The following is a 16,992-nucleotide window of genomic DNA, read 5'->3' as shown; positions in this document are numbered from 1 at the left end:
CATGTGGGCTTCTGAACTTTGTCAGCTGGAAGGCACTGCAGATGTCCCACTGCTCTGTTAGCTTAAACCATTAAAAAAAAGACTTCTGACAAGGACAGACCTACTACATGCCTAATAGGTGGGTGGGTGGGATTTCCTTGCTGGATTTTATATATATATATATATATATATATATATATATATATATAAATTTACACATTATAACGATTTTACTAGACTTCAGCTAAAATTACTGTGATGGTCTATCTTACAAGGGTGGGGTTTTTTTGGTCTATTTCATCCCAGGCTCTCGACAGAACAAACTCCCAACCCCTTGAACGAGCTAAGACAAAGCAGCAGCCCAGCACGCCAGGTCCGTCATGCAGTACCAGGGCCTTCTCCACCTCCTCCTTTCTTTCTCACTGAGCACGCCTATTTCAGTATAACCCCACCGGGCAGAGCCCACCGGACGCAGCCCAGCTCACACACCCCCTCCTTCCGAGCGGCCGCGGCCCATCACCACGCACCGCCCGCCGCCGGGCCGGCAGGGCAGCGCCAGCCCAGAGCCGCACCGAGCACAGCCGGACGCCGCAGCCGAGCGAGATTTTGAATTAACAGCAGCCACCCGCGGCACCGCGACCGCACGCCCTCAGAGCGCACCGGGAGCGGGGAGCAGAGCCGGCCTCCGTTCTTACAGCCACCGAGCTCCCCTCGGGAGCAGCCCTCCGCACTCACCCCCCGGCGAAGAGATGCAGCAGCGTGTTCTCCTGCGGGCCGCCCGCCATCCCGCTGCCGCCTCAGGCTCCGGCTGCCCGGCCGGCCGCTGCCAGCAGAGGCCGGGTCGCGGCGCGCGCACGTGACGCCAGCAGGCGGCGCTCAACGCGTCACACGAGCGCGCGACGCGTCAGGCGGGAAACGCCTCCTCCCGGCGGCCGCGAGCTCGGCGCGAGGCGGTTCCTCACAGCGCCCCCGCGCCGCTCTGGCAGCGACGTCCGGCTCTCGTTTATGCAAACAGGTCTTCTGGTTTTACAGTCAGTGAGAACATAGGAAAACACCTCAGCTACTTCGCTGGTCCAACCACAAAAACCCCCACAACTTCCACGTGCATGTTCAAAACCTGCAGCTTCCCACAGCCCTGGGCACACCTGGATCTGACCCGGGGCTCCTTGTGCGGGGCCCTGTTGGTGACCGTTGGCAGCACTCAGACTGAAGGGCACACGACACCAGGCTTCTTCAGTTTTCGTTCCCTGCAGTCAGTGGAAGAGCTCCGGCCCAGTGCAGTGATTTATGCTCCTCTATAGGAGCCATCGATTTACGTGCTGTGGGTGAATTTCACAGCCAGGGCATTCAGGAATGTCTGGCTTTTTACATTAAAGCTAAAATCCTGGGGAAAAGATTAAAATCTACAAAAAGACCCTAAATCTGCACACTTTCCATACGCACAAATGTTCTATTATCCGTGACAACGAGCCGAACACACAGCCTAACTGGAACTGACATGCAGACATGAACTTCACACCTCCGGCTTGGCACAAGCTGAACTTCCAGCCAGTCCAAAGTCCCCGTGTGCACATCCTCAGTGCTCAGCTCAGGCTTTCCAACTCGGAGGAAAATACAGTGGCTTAAAACCAAGAGATGGAGCAGTACCTCAGTGCACACTGAGGGCAGAGCTTTTGGGGAGGAACCCCAGCCTCCAAAAACAGCCCCTCAGACCTTTCTGTGTCTTCATGAGGTGACGGTGATGAACACCGAGGTGCTATAAAGAACATCTACCTCTCAGATCTTGTGTGGTGGCTGAAGGGTGATGGTGTACTGCAATAGAATAGGGCTGTCAGCAGGGTTTGCTGAGACTAAGGAATGAACACAGCATTAAGCACCTGAAGCCAAGTCACTGCTTGGGATATCTGGCCCCCACACAACCTGGAATCCCAGGGATCCCAAGCTGTCATCAAGGTCCTACAAAGCTACTCTTTGTGATAATGCAGATCACAGACCAGAGGTCCAGACAGCGACATGGATTTGCTAGCTATGAGTATTTCAAGGGAGCCGGGCCTGTCAAAGGGTGAGATAAGCGAGGAGCTTTCTTTAAAGTATAATCCCAACGGATCATGCGAATTAATCTAAGAATAGAAGAATCTGGTAAGGAGATGATTCAGAAGAGAGTTGGCAACCTTTGCAGGGTTATCAGGAGGCAGATGACTCTATTAACATCTCTCTTTTGTTTGCTGGAGGTATTCACTCAGCTGCCACGTGATATTCGGAGGCCCACGTCGTCTGAAGTGCCTTTTCCCAGCCAATAAAACCAGTGACCTTATCACAGTGACAGAAGCATGCAGGTAGGCATTAAGACCACACATCCATGGCATCTGAAAACATCAGTGCCGCCAGAACTGTCTCTGTGTACTTATTTTCTAAGGCTTCCTACCAAATAGAAGTGGTGCATATTCACATGCAAATAGCTAAGGAGTCACATAAGCACACATATATTGTGGATGCCCCATTCCTGGAGGCATTCAAGACCAGGCTCTGGGCAGCCTGGTCTGGTGGCTGGCGACCCTGCACATAGCAGGGGGGTTGAAACTAGGTGATCACTGTGGTCCTTTTCAATCCAGGCCATTCTGTGATTCTATGATATATACACATTGAGATGTATTTTCTTTACATGTATCCATAAATGTAAAAGGCACAATTGTGAGAGCACTGGCCTCTCATATTCACGCACACAGAGCACTCACACATGCATACACATGGACACAACTTGGCCAACCATTTCCCCACATGCCCAACCAAGAAAAGCTCCCCCCACATCAAAACCAGTTTAAAGCCGCAATTTTATGCTTCCAGTCCCACAGAAACAAAGCAGCCCTTCTCACAGTGTGCACATGTGCACAAACACCCATCTGTGGAGAGCTGTGATGTGGCAGGAGGTTATTTCCAACCCACCAGCAAACTTGGGAAAACAGCTCCTAGATCAAATGGGTTGGTTAAGCCTGAGCAGGTTTACAGCATGGAAACAGGAAGCCAGACCTGAGGGACAGAAGAAAATCTGTTTGACATAGGGGGCAAAGAGGAAGGAGAGGGAAATCAGTGTTTGTGAACAACAGTGAATGGGGCGTATGAGAGGTCTGGTCAGCTGTTTTACAGGCACAGAGAAGTGGGAGAATCTGATCCTGAAGAATGTGCGCGTGCGATGGGTGCCCTTTCCCTCAGCTTGTTTTCTTCTGTTGCTATTCCTGATCCTTTCCTCTTTCCCTGCCCTTATGCTGTGCACGCTATGCAAATGTCACTTGGTAACTGGGCAGTGGGCTTGTCTGCAAGGCAAAGGGCCAAACAAGAGCAAGAGCAGCTGCCAGATAGGAGGGAAGAGCCAGAGCTCTTTCTCTTGGGCAGCAGCCCACACAGGGAGGTGTGAGGGAGGCGTAGGCTCAAGACAGCCACTCATCGAACAGCTTCCCAGAAAACTGCCTGGACAAGGACTTCTAGCAGGGCTGCCTGTGCCCTGAGACCTGGGGAAGGATATGTCCAGAGCTGAGCTGTTTTTAAACACAGCCATTTCGAGTCGGTTCACTGACTGGCGTCGTGGGGTTACGTATGCAGGAGGCAGATCGGGCTGTACCTCCCAATATTAAAGCTGCAGGGACAGATTTCCATTTCCTTTGTTTCTGTGTGAGTCAGGCTAAGGTAGGACAGACAAAGGTGAGCAAACCTTATACTGTTTATAGCCTTTGGTCCAAAGTATGCTCTGCATCCTAAGACATCTTACAAATGTTATAAGAATCAACTACAGAAAATATACATAAGGGAAGCCAGCAGCGCATCATCTCCCTGTCCACCTTCTGTGTGAGATTTATCAGGCCTATAAGAACTTTTTAAAACATTCAGCTCTTACATGCAGCAGACCTTGAGGTTTGGTACTTGAGCTCTTGTGATTGCTCTGTGGAAGCAATTTAAGGGATGTCTGACTCCTGCAGCCCACAGGAGCAGTGGAACTGAATGTGAGTTGGTTAGCCTAGGTTAACATTGCTGCTAGGTTAACCCTTTCTGCTTAGTTCTCTATTTACTGTAGAGTATGATACCATGTATTCCAAGTTTATCCCCACTAAGAACCATTAGGAATATGTTACCAAATATTGAGTTTTTATGTCAGTAAAGCAGTTAGAAGCAAGGCTATTTATGGACAGCACTGAAGATTACTAACTAAATGCAAGGACTCTGTAGTAATAGAGAATTGCAGATTATCCTAAGTTGGAAGGGACTCACATGGATCAAGTTCAGCTTCCAGTTTCACAGAGGACTACCTAAAAATTAATCCCTACGTCTCAGGGCATTGTCCAAATGCTTCTTGAGCTCCATCAGCTTGAGGCCATGACCACTGCCCTGGGGAGCCTGTTCCATGCCTGACCACCCTCTGGTGAGGAACCTTTTCCTAGCACCCAGCCTGACCCTCCCTTGATGCAGCTCCATGCTGCTCTCTTGGGCCCTGATGCCGTCACCAGACAGTAGAGATCAGTGTCTCCCCTCTAAGGTCATACTGGTTGATCCAGCATTTTGATTAAAATTATGTATTTTCTCATGATGGCATGTCTACAGTAGAGGCATTTTTAATAGTGCAGATATATTCACAGAGCCATGAAGTACCATTTTAGAGCACCTTTTTTTTTTTTTCCCAGGAAACCATTATCAGCTTCAGAAAATGACAAATTAAGGTGGTAAAATATTATTTCATCTGAGTTTAGCAGGTTCTTTGCTAGCTCGGGTGAGCAACAACTTATGCTATTGCACAGTATTCCACTAGGTGGCAAATTATCATTATAAAATTTACTGCTTACCCTATTTACCACTGCCAGCAGCAAAGTGGTAGAAAAGACTAATCTAATTGTGTTGTCAAGCTCAGTGAGGAGTTTGTTACACACAGACCCAGCTAGGTGCCTTGACCTAGCAACCTGAATATGCACAAAGGTGTAAGAGAAGCTTGTTTGCCCGGAGACCGCTGTCACCCAACGTAACAGCTGCTTTACTGAACATGGTTAAAGGCTCCAAACATTTTTGTCATATGTTTCTGCATTGGCTAGAAACATTCCTGGAGAACTGTTAATTCATGTTTATACCAGTGGGCCAGAGGACGTTGTAAAAATTTCCTGGATAAATATATAAGCTAAATTTGCACATCATTCCTTAGCCTGAGATCTCTGTCTGCCTTCTAGACTAAATATTTGCAGCTGTGCTTTCCTCTACCTCTCGTTCCCCAGCAGAGAGCACTGTAAGACCAAAATTACAAGCAAAACCACCTTAGGGCAGTGAGGTACTAAGCACGCAAGATTGGTCTTCACCAGATCCTGTGCATTTTCTCTGCCTGCAACTCATTTTGCCTATATTTGACTATCATCCTCTCTGGACACTTCGAAAATACCCTGTCTTATGGCTCCTGTTCCTGTCCATGAAACACATCTCAAAGGAGAAATGATTTCTAAAAAGCATAGGTGGCAATAACTTTTTCTAAAGCTCAGGAAAATAAAGCCATCAACACTGTTTGAGCACTTCACTGGTTTAAGCTGGACAGCAAAAATATTACCTGCTTTTTGGCTGCCATCACCTTTACTCTCATTTTCCTTTTCCAGGTGGAATGAAGAGGTATGTTGGCTTGTATCTGCTTGCCTCAAGTGAGTGGGCTGGCTTTCCTTCCTTGTCATCATTTTCCAGAATAGCTCTGAAAACAGGAGAAATATTTACTTGTTATGTGCAGGTCATCCAATCTCTCACACCACTTCACATGCCGCTGGGATACTGTTAGAAAGTCACTCTCTTTCTTGGTTCAGCAGTTTGCTGAATTTGAGTTCTTGGCACCTTAAGAGGCGTCTGCTCTTTCATCACACAGAGCCCTTCACCTATGGGAGCTGAAATAAAGAGCGCTGCAGAGTGCAGGTATTCACTCCAGGAGCTGCAACGACATGCAGGGAAAGCAAGGAGGAAGACCGGTTTTGTGGTTATGTTATGACTGTATCAAAGTCGGCGAGTGGGCCAGATTTGGGAAAGCACTGTGTTCCAGACGCTGTTTTTATAGCATGCAGAATATTTCTAGGGAATTTCATGACGATAAATGTGCACAGAAGCACTGTGGCCTCAGCAAATCAGACACCACAGGAGCCACATCAGGGTAAGTTCCTGAAGTACTCTTTTGCCAGTATAGCACAAACCCAATCAGGAAAGGGTTGAGCTGGCTGTTCACGGGACTTGTTTTGTCTGGTGGCTTCCTACAAACTGGAGCAAGGACTCACCAACTTGTTCCACATCATTAGCACCTGGCAGCTTCCCAACCATTACCAGCCTAGTCTGGATTCCACCCAGCAGCTTTGAGATGAAAGACACCGCAGCACCACTGCACTCACTGTTTTAGGTTCTAATCCAGCTCCCACTGAAGTCAGTTACTCTTTTTCCACTGACTGCAGCTGGAGCTGGGTCAGACATTTCTATAACAGTTTTGTCTCAAGTCCTCAGCCTGCTGAAACACTGCTAAAAAAGTCAAACACAACAGATAGATGCCTGCAATTTAGCTATTTTCTGGCATTCAGTTTAAAGCCAGCAACACAGATGAGCAAGATCACAAGGAATTATGTTTCTTCCCTGAAGATACTAAATGTCTGAACTTAAAGCAGTCAGAGCACCTGGTGAAAGGAATCTGGAAAGGTGCAGTAAGTGGGTGTCTATCACAAGGCAGATACATATCTGAAACTCTGCTCTTTTCCAAAGTGCATCCCTGCCAGGAGCGCCATCAAAGAAATACCTCTGGTGGTGATGAAGACAGTAATAGCACTCAGCTGCCCTAGGAATGGCTGAGGTCATTGCTCATACTTTGAGGGGTGCTTTGGGAGAAGCGTGTGTCTAAAAGAGTATCCAAGCCCAAGGCAAAGCACACAGGACAAGTATTTTTATAAACACAATGAGGAGACATTTCACCTTGCTATTCATTCTGTCATCAAAACTGTGTTAAGAGTCTTCTGAGTGATTTAAGTAGCATCCTGGAGGCCCTAAGTGTATACAAACAATTTGAATTACTTCTACGTGTTGTATCGTGCAATTGTTGCTCTTGCGTTATGTGGGGAAAGCTAAAACACAAAGGCAGCCAGCACAAAATGAGCAAGCAGGGATGAGGCCAGGGCACAGACTGGCTTGCCCAAAGGTCAGCAGTCTGTTGTAACATGCGTATCTCCCAGTCAGCGGTGCTCAGACACTACAGAGAAGCCTGGGCTGCTGCAAGTCTTGGCTGCTATTCCTAAACATCTTGTCATTGCTAAGACAGACTTAGTTCCACTTTCAGAACCCTGAGGACAGACAGACTTCAAGCAGCTGCTACCATTTTAAATACTGTCATGCAACCACTGCAGAGCTGACCCAACACCAGGAGCGACAGACTGTCAGCACAGGAACAAGGAGAGCATTCAAGAGAATGAGAAACTGGGTAAAATTAAAAATGACAAAAGAAAATCATTTTTTTCCACATAACATGGAACTGGATTTAGGAGCTTGTGGTAAGAGGATGCCACTGAAGCCAAGAATTTACAGTCTTTTGTTTTCTCTCTCTGGAAGAATAGGAGGTTTAATTGGTTGGAATGAGTGACTGAGGGCTGGGAGAATCCTGGGTTAAGTGGGACACTGTGAAAAGACTTCTTGTGTACCACCTGGCTCAGTGCTGAATGAGAGTGCCAGCCACTGACTGTGGGAGGAACACCTCCACGTCTGCCACCAGCATAAGGGAATCCCTGGGGTCTTGCAGCTATGCTTACGGTGTGGGTGAGGAAAACCCATAGCACCTCAGTAATTTTCCATTTAAAGGCCAAATGAAATTCCTAGAGGCCTGTGAGGAATACCAGGAGACCATGAGAGCCTTTTCCCAAGAACAAGCTTTACAGGAACGCAGTGGGTGAGCAGAGTTCCTGCACCCATGGTGGTTCAGTGCAAACTTAACCAACAGAGCCAAATAAAGGCAGAAGGAATCCTGAATTCTGGGGAAATGACATGGAGAGCAAAGGAAAAGAGGAACATCATCCCTCTCCAAAAGCCCGCTTCCCTTCATCCCCATAGCCAGTTTCTCTGCAGGCAAGACTAGGCCTAATAGGAAACATATGGGAGGACAGCCTGTGATCCAGGGCTCCAGGACAAGCAGCTGAACCACTGAGGAGCTACCTGGACTCCATTCAGCAGTGAGCTAAGCAATCAAACATCTCATGAATGGGGAGTGGGCTGGGAGGGAGAATTAAAAGGTACAGGGTTCTAATTCAGTGATTCCCACCCTCCCAGGGCAACACGCCAATCTGAGAGGAACTTTCCAGCTCCAGCACAGCAAAGTGTGAGAGTCGCTAACCATGCACAGCATCTTCCAGGCAACATCTCTCCCTTTATCTCCCTACTCAAATTAAATTGTTTAAGGTGGACTCATATTAAGCCACTAAGGTTCCAGTGTCCTAGTCCAGTCTATTCTCAAGCCCTGAAGCCTTAAGGTGCTTCCATGGAGTGAATCTGCAAGCAGCAGATCAGCAGCAAAACCAAATGCCCTTGAACTTTCATGGAACTGAGGGCTGAGTTTAGAGGGTAAAGATCAAGCCCTCTACGGAATTTGCTGGAGGCAGATTGTCCTGCCTCCCTGAGGACAGCGACTACCTTCAAATAAACCCTTCATCATCCTTTTCACTCCATCTATTTTCATCTCTTTCCTTCTCTTTGGATTTTATCCTTTTTGTCCAACCCAAATACAAAGCAATTGTTATCAAACCTGGCACTCTACAATTAAGTTAAATACAGCTAAATATGTGACTTAATAGGTCATAGTATCATTGTGATAGACTGCATCACCTACATGCTCTCTCTGTTCTCTACATGGAATTACAGCAGACACAAGGTGGGGAAATTTTCCAATATGACAGTGATCTACATATCCTTTTTTTTTTTCCCCATGCTCGTGCTTCTCTGCAATTTAACTAACAAAATATTTGTAAGAATGCAATAAAATATGCTTCATCTCAGCAATATCATCCCAGAATTTGCACATCATCACTTGATTGAATCTTTTCCTTAGAAATAAAAAGGTTTAAGAGGAAAAAATAATATAAGTAAGGGTGGAATGCACAGAGGAGATGACCTCAGTTACCAAACACTCTGCTGTTTTATTAGCTAACATCAGCAAAGTGCCTAGCAAAATGGCTGCCCATCCCATCAGATTTATTACCTTCCACATATGCTTTTTTATTATCATTAGCTTAGCTTTAATTGATCCTTTCCAACCTTTCCTGTCTCTTGATTTTTGCTGTCTTCACTCCAGAATTAAGCAACAAATTTGCAAACAAGCATTTTCCAAGCCTTACGGTGCAGGGTTCCTTGAGTAATTCCAGGGCTCCTTCCTTTACCTCTTCCTTGGACTAATAGCCCAGGATTAGGATTAAGTTTTATAGAAATGAGAGCTACGATTCAAACATATGTTTTCCTGCATTTTTATTATTATTCAGTGGATGAAGGTTTTCATTTAAATATGCTCTGTAATGTAACAATCTGGATACAAGAGCAATGAGCCAATACAGATCTTAGGGTATAGCAATAAATCCCACAAAGATTGGGTGTCCTATTGTTATAGCTTTATCAGCCTTGCGTCTTTTCCCATAAATCTGACACTGCTGATCACCAGATCCTTCCAGAAATCCCCCTTCCAACTCCAGAATAAGCTGCAATGCCCTGAAATATCTCAGGATTTTTCCTGAGACCAAATCCAAGAAGAATGCACATGTCAATGAGTTTTCAAAGCTAAGTTTTTTTCCTTTTTTCTGATGCTGAAGGGCTCCGTTGGTGTCACTGCTGTAATGAGCTACCTCAGTCACATCACCTCCATGTAGTGATATTCGCACAGGCAACCTGTTAATCTTCACTGACTATGGGACCCTCTGTGAGATGGGACTCTGCTCACCGTCAGTCAGAAGTTGCACTGTTGTGTGCGGTGCATGCAAGACTTTGGAGCTTTTGAATTTTAATGATGTATACCATTACTACAACTCCACACTCCTGCACAGACATTGGAAGAGCTGGTGAGCCATCACAGACTGAAGTGCCCACAGCACAAAGACATCACCTGGCTCCATTTCTCTTTGCCAATAAGCCACAATAAATGACATAGAAGGGGTGGACTGCCATGGACCACAGGGGTTCTGTAGGCAGATTTATGCTGTGGCTGCAGACAGCCTGGATCAAGCTCTGTCCTGCATGTGGTTAAGAGAAAAGCAAGGGAAGGAGAGAGGAAATGAACACAATAGAGAACTTGAAGTAAAAGCATTTTATATCATCTCCTATAAAACAACCCATAAATCCCTGCCCTCCTGCTCCACCCCTCACATGTTTTTCATTTTACTGGCCGGCTGAAAAGCAGAGAAGTATAGGGTACAAAGCACATATTCTTGGTGGGAGAGGCTCCCCCCTTCTCTACACACTTCCCATTTATACCTTGTCTCTATGCCTACAGCACAGCATTCTCTTCTGGTGAGTAATCAAAACATAGAGGAATCCAACTTCTCTCTGCCATCTGCATTTCTCTAATTCCTCCCGCTTAGGGACCTCTCTCCTATCAGCATCCTCAGATGCCTTTGCCCAGTGAGGGAAAAGGCCTTTGGGCAGAAGAGCTGGAACTTCCTAACCACCGGGTAAACCCCTGGTAACTGGAGCACTGCAGCCGCAGCAAGGCCCCCAGGCATTCAAATATGTCCTTACTGCAATGGCGTGGAAGAGCACTACAGACAGCTGCCTACAGAACAAACTGGGGCTTAGTCAGGGTCTTCCACAAAGCACTCCTTTGCTCAGTGTGCTCGCAGCTCTTTGCAGACGTTCACTCCCTGGTTGATGCAGCTGCCACTGAGGTTTTCTGCAGAGCAACAGAACATTTACTTCTGCCCTGGAACTGACCTATTTAAGTTGCTTTTCTGAATAGTAAGTCTCTAATGCTTCAACAGAACCTGACCGCTCAAAGCTCTGTATATATGCTATTAATTACTTTTAGAAAAGTTTTATAAACAAAGATGCTAACGCTTCAATTCCAGCACTTTCAGCTATTGTAGTTTTGCCATTACAAAGAAACTCCCCAAGAGATGTGCAGCTCAAGAATCCCATTTTCCATAGAGGCCCAGTACACTCTGACATGCTCAAGGAGTTGCAATGCTGCCATTGCAAGCACAGTCTTTAAGGGAGGCTTTCCTTCTTATCAACAGAAGTTACAGGCAGCAATTAACTTCCAAGATCAGCTAGGCTTCATTCCTCTCTTCCTACCTCCACCCCAAGCACTCCTCATTACAAACACTGACCTAGTGTAATTCCAGGAGTCATCCAAACAGAGAAGAGTGAAAACACCTGCCTGACTTACACAGAAAGGGGTTTTTTTGTTTTTTGGTTTTTTTTTAATATGGTAGTACAAGCCCAGAACATCTTGTTCAGAGTCAGAGATCTGGGGTGGGTTTATCCCAGTGTCCTCTGCCTCACTGGGTGGGGAGTCACACCAGCTGATACTCATCTTCTCCAACCTGCTGGTGAGATACACCATCAGCCTTGGGCTGCGTCAGACTTCAGTTCCAGCCCTTTTGGGAGGAGTGCTGGATTATGTTACCACGGCAGTTTGGCATGCAGCAGACCTGGTCTTGACTTTGTGTGTCTGTAAGAGCCACTCAGGCAAATACAGTTCAAGGCTGGGCGCAGATGGAGGGAATGTACTTTAGCATCTCGCTGTGCAATGGATTTTGTATTTTCCACTTCTCTTGGTGCTGCTGGGTGTCATTCCGGCTTGGGCATGGCTATCCAGACCAAACCATCTGTCCACTGCACTGTGCTAACTGCCATCCTAATGCCCAGCTTTTGTTGGCTTAGCAAGTAACAACCTGCTGGTGTTTCCCCTCAGAACCACTTACACATTTGCTAATTTTAGACCTTGCCATAAATGGATTCTGCACATGGACCTGTTGGCAAACCGGGGAGTTCTCTAGCCTCTTCTTGGAACTCACGCCTGTCATCTCCAGATGTGGTCCTTCAGCCCACACTGTTTTCTAACATGCTGGCCAAGAATCCATAACGGAAATGCTGGATGGGCTCAATCTGCCCCCCCAGTTGTGATAACTTTTCTTCTGACTCACAGGTTGCCAATGCAGTTTTAATCTCACAGTGCTGGGTACCCTTTGGGTGCCCAGCTCATTGATGTACATCGTTCACAGCCTAAGGGGATGAATTATATAAAAGAAGGATAATTATTCCTATATTATAGATGGGAAGAGATGTGTGGGAGGAGCTGGCAATTGGCTGACTGCAGTGTCAGCCAGTGTCTGATCTTAGGGTACGTTGGCTGTTGTGAGAACACACCCATTGGCAAAACGTTACCCCGCAGCAAATGCCATTATTTGATATAGTTCATACTTCTTTGTTGTCTTTGACTGAAACCATGACAAAAGGCAAAGGATGAGAATGAGTTAACTGGGAAGGGGCAGCAGCATAAGTGGGTTTTAAAAAGAAATTAGTCACTGTATTTGAGACAAATGGCAGCCTGTTGATATATCCCACCCAAAGGGGAGTGAAAGAAAGTTGACATCATGCTGCTTGTCAAAAACAATCCAATCCCTCCCATGACTACCTAATGCTACATCTCCATCTGTCTGGAAGCAAGTCTCCATTTCACCACAGCCAGCTTTACCATAGAGAAAGAACAGTGCCGGTAATTTTAATACTGTGTATTATACAATCTACCTTGGCCAAGTCATTTTCCAGTAAATCTAGGAGCAGCAAGAAAACACAAAGTCCTGTGCTGCAACATGCCTGTGATACAGAAAGGCTGAGTGCTTAGGAACAAGTTTATGTGACTCTGTACACATTGCAGAAGAACTTAATTCATCATGATAATGCTCTTGTGCCTTAAGACCTAGTCAGGGACCTGGATGCCCAGTGATGACATCTGCCTCAGATTTGCTGTTTGGCTTGTATATAACACCTTCAACTAACACAGTTCAGACAGGCAGAGAAAACAGCAGCAGTGGTCCCAGCAGTACCTGCTGTATCCTGTGCATCTGATGAACTGTGCTAACACTCACCACAATTACCAGCTGGGCAGGAAGGGCAGAGCTGCAGAAAATTTCTGTTTCTCTTTACCTGGAGCACAGGCACAGAAAATAAGGAAGAGAGGCAGCCACTCCTCCACAGACTGTTGCTCTTTTCTCCCTCCCATTTGTCCAGCATCTAAAAATCCAGAGTCAGCCTTCTGCTTCCCCGTCAAGTTAAACTTTTGCAAGACATGACAGAGCCATGCTTGGTAGTACCAAGGCTACTTCCATGCAGAAGGTTGTACTCTGTTCCTACCTACCAGCATTCATACCTACATACCCAACCACAGCAACGAACCAATATGGGATACTTGCAACCTACCCCAGCTCTTTCTGTTTCTTTTGCTGTTCATTTCAAGGATGAACTCAAAAATTAACCTGCCACTGACTAAAGCTTTGCAAAGCTCTTGGGTACAAGGGACTCAGATTTCAGTTCAGAGACTGGAAGCAGAGTGCTCAGAGGCTCTACTGCCTCCAGAATACTTGGGGAACAGTCTGTGTGCAGTTTTACTCCTGTATGTATTTTGTGGAGCCATCCAGAGCCTGGTAAAAGCCACAGACAATACAGAGAAGTGGCAGTCAGGAGCAGGTGGCTGGGTGTGATGCTGCGGAAGGCCATCCGAAAGGATCAGGGTACCATGGTGCCTCTGTCTGGGTGTAGTTTGTCAAGAGCTCTGAGCACACATTGAGCTCCAGCCAATTTGGCTTGTACAAGTAGGTTTTCACAGAGGATTTTATGGGGCTCCCCGGGACAATGGGCAGTGGCAGCCCCCTCTCCCCTGCCTCATCGCCCCGACGTTAAGTTATTTTACAATTATTATTTGAAGTCAATGTTTAGCTGTTGCCCAGGTAACAGCTCAAACATGCCTCACCTCATGGCCTCCCTGCAGCTTCGCGTGGCTGCTGGAGAGCTGGGAAGCAGACTTAGTGCCAGGCGCAGAGGAAATGAGCTCTGCAGCCTCCCCAGGACATCCCAAAATATTGGAGAGCTTGGAGGAGAAACATTCCCAGCCAGATTCCTGGGCAGGCACCTCATTCAGCACACAGCGCCTGACACAAAACCCACAGCACACCCCACACCCTTCAGTTTCCTCAAACACATACAAGTCGATGAGGCGAACCCATTCCAGCTCTCAGCACTCCACTACCTGCAGAGGCAGCCTCCATGATGAATCCTTTAGAAAGTACGTGTCATCTGACATGCACCAGCCATAATCCTGCAGTACATACATTAACCTTCAGAGCTACAGCTTGAATTGAGATGGATGAACTCAAACACAGAGCCTTCCAGTCCATGCAAAGGGTTAAAGAAGCTGGAATAAAAGCTGCAGGAGGTACTCAGCAATCCTTCACTGCTAACACAGACAGCTCACTCACTGGAACCAGAGGCATCAGAACATACTCTGCATAAACCAGACAGCATCAAGCCTGTTGTCCCTGCAATAGCCTTCGTATCAAATGTGCTCAGCTTCCAAGTCAAAACACTTCTTGCAGTGTCACAGGCTCAACCTGCTATCAGAAAATAAAAACATTTGCATGTTTCTTTGTACACCATGAGCAAAATGAGGACTTGAAGTGATGGGGACGGCTTTCTGTCTTAATGCATGAGGAAAGCCAGGTTACAAGCAGTAGCATGCAGGAGGCTCTTAGGTGTTGTGCCCCTGGTGTTGGTGGTCACTGATGGAATAGGGGGCAGGGAACAAGAACAAAACAGGGAAACCATAGTCATTTTAGCAGTATCAATTCTTCCATGCTCATAAATATACAGAGACTTTTTGTTTTTTGTAATCTCTGTGGCAGTAGTTGCACTGTAGCTCACACTTTAACTGGTGTCTGCAGAGATGCTTCCTGCCTATGTGTGCTGTTGCAGTTCAGTTATGTGCTGGCTGTGCACTTCCAGCACACCAAATAACTTTTCTTTCCTCTTCTACTCCTCCTTCCCTGCACCCCACACCAGTAAGTGAGGGATCAGTCCCTGAGTAACTCAAAACATTCCTCCCTGGCATCCTACAGAGGAGGCAAGGCCACAGGATAGCCACATAATATCAAGATTTGCCACCCGGCCACACTGAGATCTGCAATTTTAAGTGTGGTAACACCTCTGCAACAGATCACATCTGAGACATGCCAGATCTCACACCTTCTGTGTATGAAAAGCTCCTCTCAGCTATTTTGGAGAAAACTACACAGGAATCCAAGGTGAGGCCTTTTGTACTGAATGGATGGAAATCTTTCCCCACCAGAAATAATTACTGCTTGGATGCTTGTTCTCAGTCAGGCACTGGCAAAGTAATCCCTGGGAATTCTTCAAGTTTTGAATACCGTGAGATGACGGTGGGGTTCCAAAATACATCTTTTTTAAACTGTTACTCAATTTCTTTTACCGTCCCCCTGCTGGGATTTTTGCTATGAGGGAATGTTTAACTCCATGAATGGGAATTATGGAAGAGCTGAGTGATATTTGACAGCACAATGGCAACCAAGTTTGCTTCATATTTTTCTTTGCTTTTTAAGACTATTCTCAGAGCAGTCATGCAAGCTCTGTGGGCACATGCACAGTAGGGGAAGAAAAGTACCAGTATTTGCTGCAGTTTTTCATGAAAGGGGAGATTTCTCATGCATGTTTTTGTCTTTTCCTCCTCCCTCCCAAAAGCAAGAGAAGCATTGAGTCAAGATCTCTGGAACTTTCGCAGCTCAACAACACAAAAGGAGCCAGAAAAGCTGTCAGAAAACTCAACTGCTGGAGCTGAAAAGTAAATTAAATTTTCCACAACCTTCTCTATGCGTCATGTCAGGGACAGAATCTGCTCTTATTTCCTATTGATGATAGCCAAACAACCTCATGATCTCTCATGCCTAAGCAACTCCATTGCCATAGACAGGCAGTTGCAGCAGCATGGGAATCCCTTTGCTATGGCAAAGTACAAGTTGGCTTTGTTTGGATCCACGCAAGATGCCAGGTAGATGTGATATAGCATTAAGACAAGGAGCAGCAGTGCTCCCCGTTATGGGTGCACACTTGCTTTGCCTTTCTAAGGTTTGTAAAAGGTTAACTGTTTCCAATACTCTGTCAGGGACTTCTAAGGGACTAATTAGTAGTCCTGTCCTCTCTGTTGGGAGCCACATTTGCCCACACAGCACACAGTTAAGGTGTAGCACAGGGACATTCAGAAGATGTTTGCCCAATGTGCTCAATAGCAGCCCAAGAAAGTGCATATATTTGTCAACAGAGGGAGAGTTCTTGGTTCTTTGCAGCTTGAAAGGTGCAGTGAACAAGCTGCCAGGAAGGATGTTGAGGTAGTTGTTCCCCTCTTTGTGTAGGAGAGTGAACTAGGTGACCTCTCAGAGACTTATTCTGGGATGAGATGATTCAGCACTCTCACGCTGACACTTCCCCCTCACTGTTGCATTTATGGCTCTCAGATGTGGGATTTGGCCCACTGAGGCACGCTGTGGCTTGCTGCACTACCTACTTCTTTGTCTAAATCCAGTTCAGTTTCCTGGGCTGACATCATTTCTCACAGGTCAGATGAGCAGGAGAGGGGCCATGCTATTCTGACAAATCATAGTGCTGATTGCTGATAAAGAGGCTTCCCACCACGAAGCTCCCAAGATCTGCAAGTGCTCCTGGACTGTGTTGTCTGCCACTCTCCCTCCAAAGACGAAATGCTGCAGGACACAATCTCTGCTGAGACCTCCCTTCACATTACTAGGAAGGCAGCAGACACTGAAAAGCAGAGTGCACTGGGGAGCATAGCAGGGTGAAATCAGACTCAGTGCGGGGAGCTGGCATGTTTTTGCAACATGGGAAAATTTTCTCTTGCTGAACTTCCTCTTACTGCATACAATGGAGGATGGCCTCTCACTTTAGACCTCTGCAAAGCTGACATAAAAACTGCAACTTTAAGTA

General features: G+C 46.6%; 1 protein-coding gene across 4 annotated transcripts in view; it reads right to left on the bottom strand.

Moving 5' to 3' along the window:
* Positions 1 to 16,992, bottom strand: part of SLC25A33 (solute carrier family 25 member 33) — a 53,830-nt gene that overhangs the window by 18,130 nt on the left and 18,708 nt on the right. The window contains exons 1-2 of one of the 4 annotated variants that reach the window (XM_025142570.3): positions 5,824 to 6,003; positions 5,552 to 5,686 (exon numbers count right to left, since the gene is read on the bottom strand). Coding sequence is in view for 1 of the 4 variants with exons in the window: in XM_417600.8 (XP_417600.1) it covers positions 715 to 764 (50 nt within the window). In the remaining 3 variants the exon portion in view is untranslated. Of the gene's footprint in view, positions 1 to 639; positions 818 to 5,551; positions 5,687 to 5,823; positions 6,004 to 16,992 lie in introns of those variants that run through there. The other 3 variants (XM_046903268.1, XM_046903267.1, XM_417600.8) reach the window with 3 other exon arrangements.

This window comes from Gallus gallus, chromosome 21, assembly GCF_016699485.2.
Source record: "Gallus gallus isolate bGalGal1 chromosome 21, bGalGal1.mat.broiler.GRCg7b, whole genome shotgun sequence".
NCBI lineage: Eukaryota > Metazoa > Chordata > Aves > Galliformes > Phasianidae > Gallus > Gallus gallus.
Note: the sequence above shows the minus strand (reverse complement) of the source record. Positions and strands in the feature narration are given on the sequence as shown.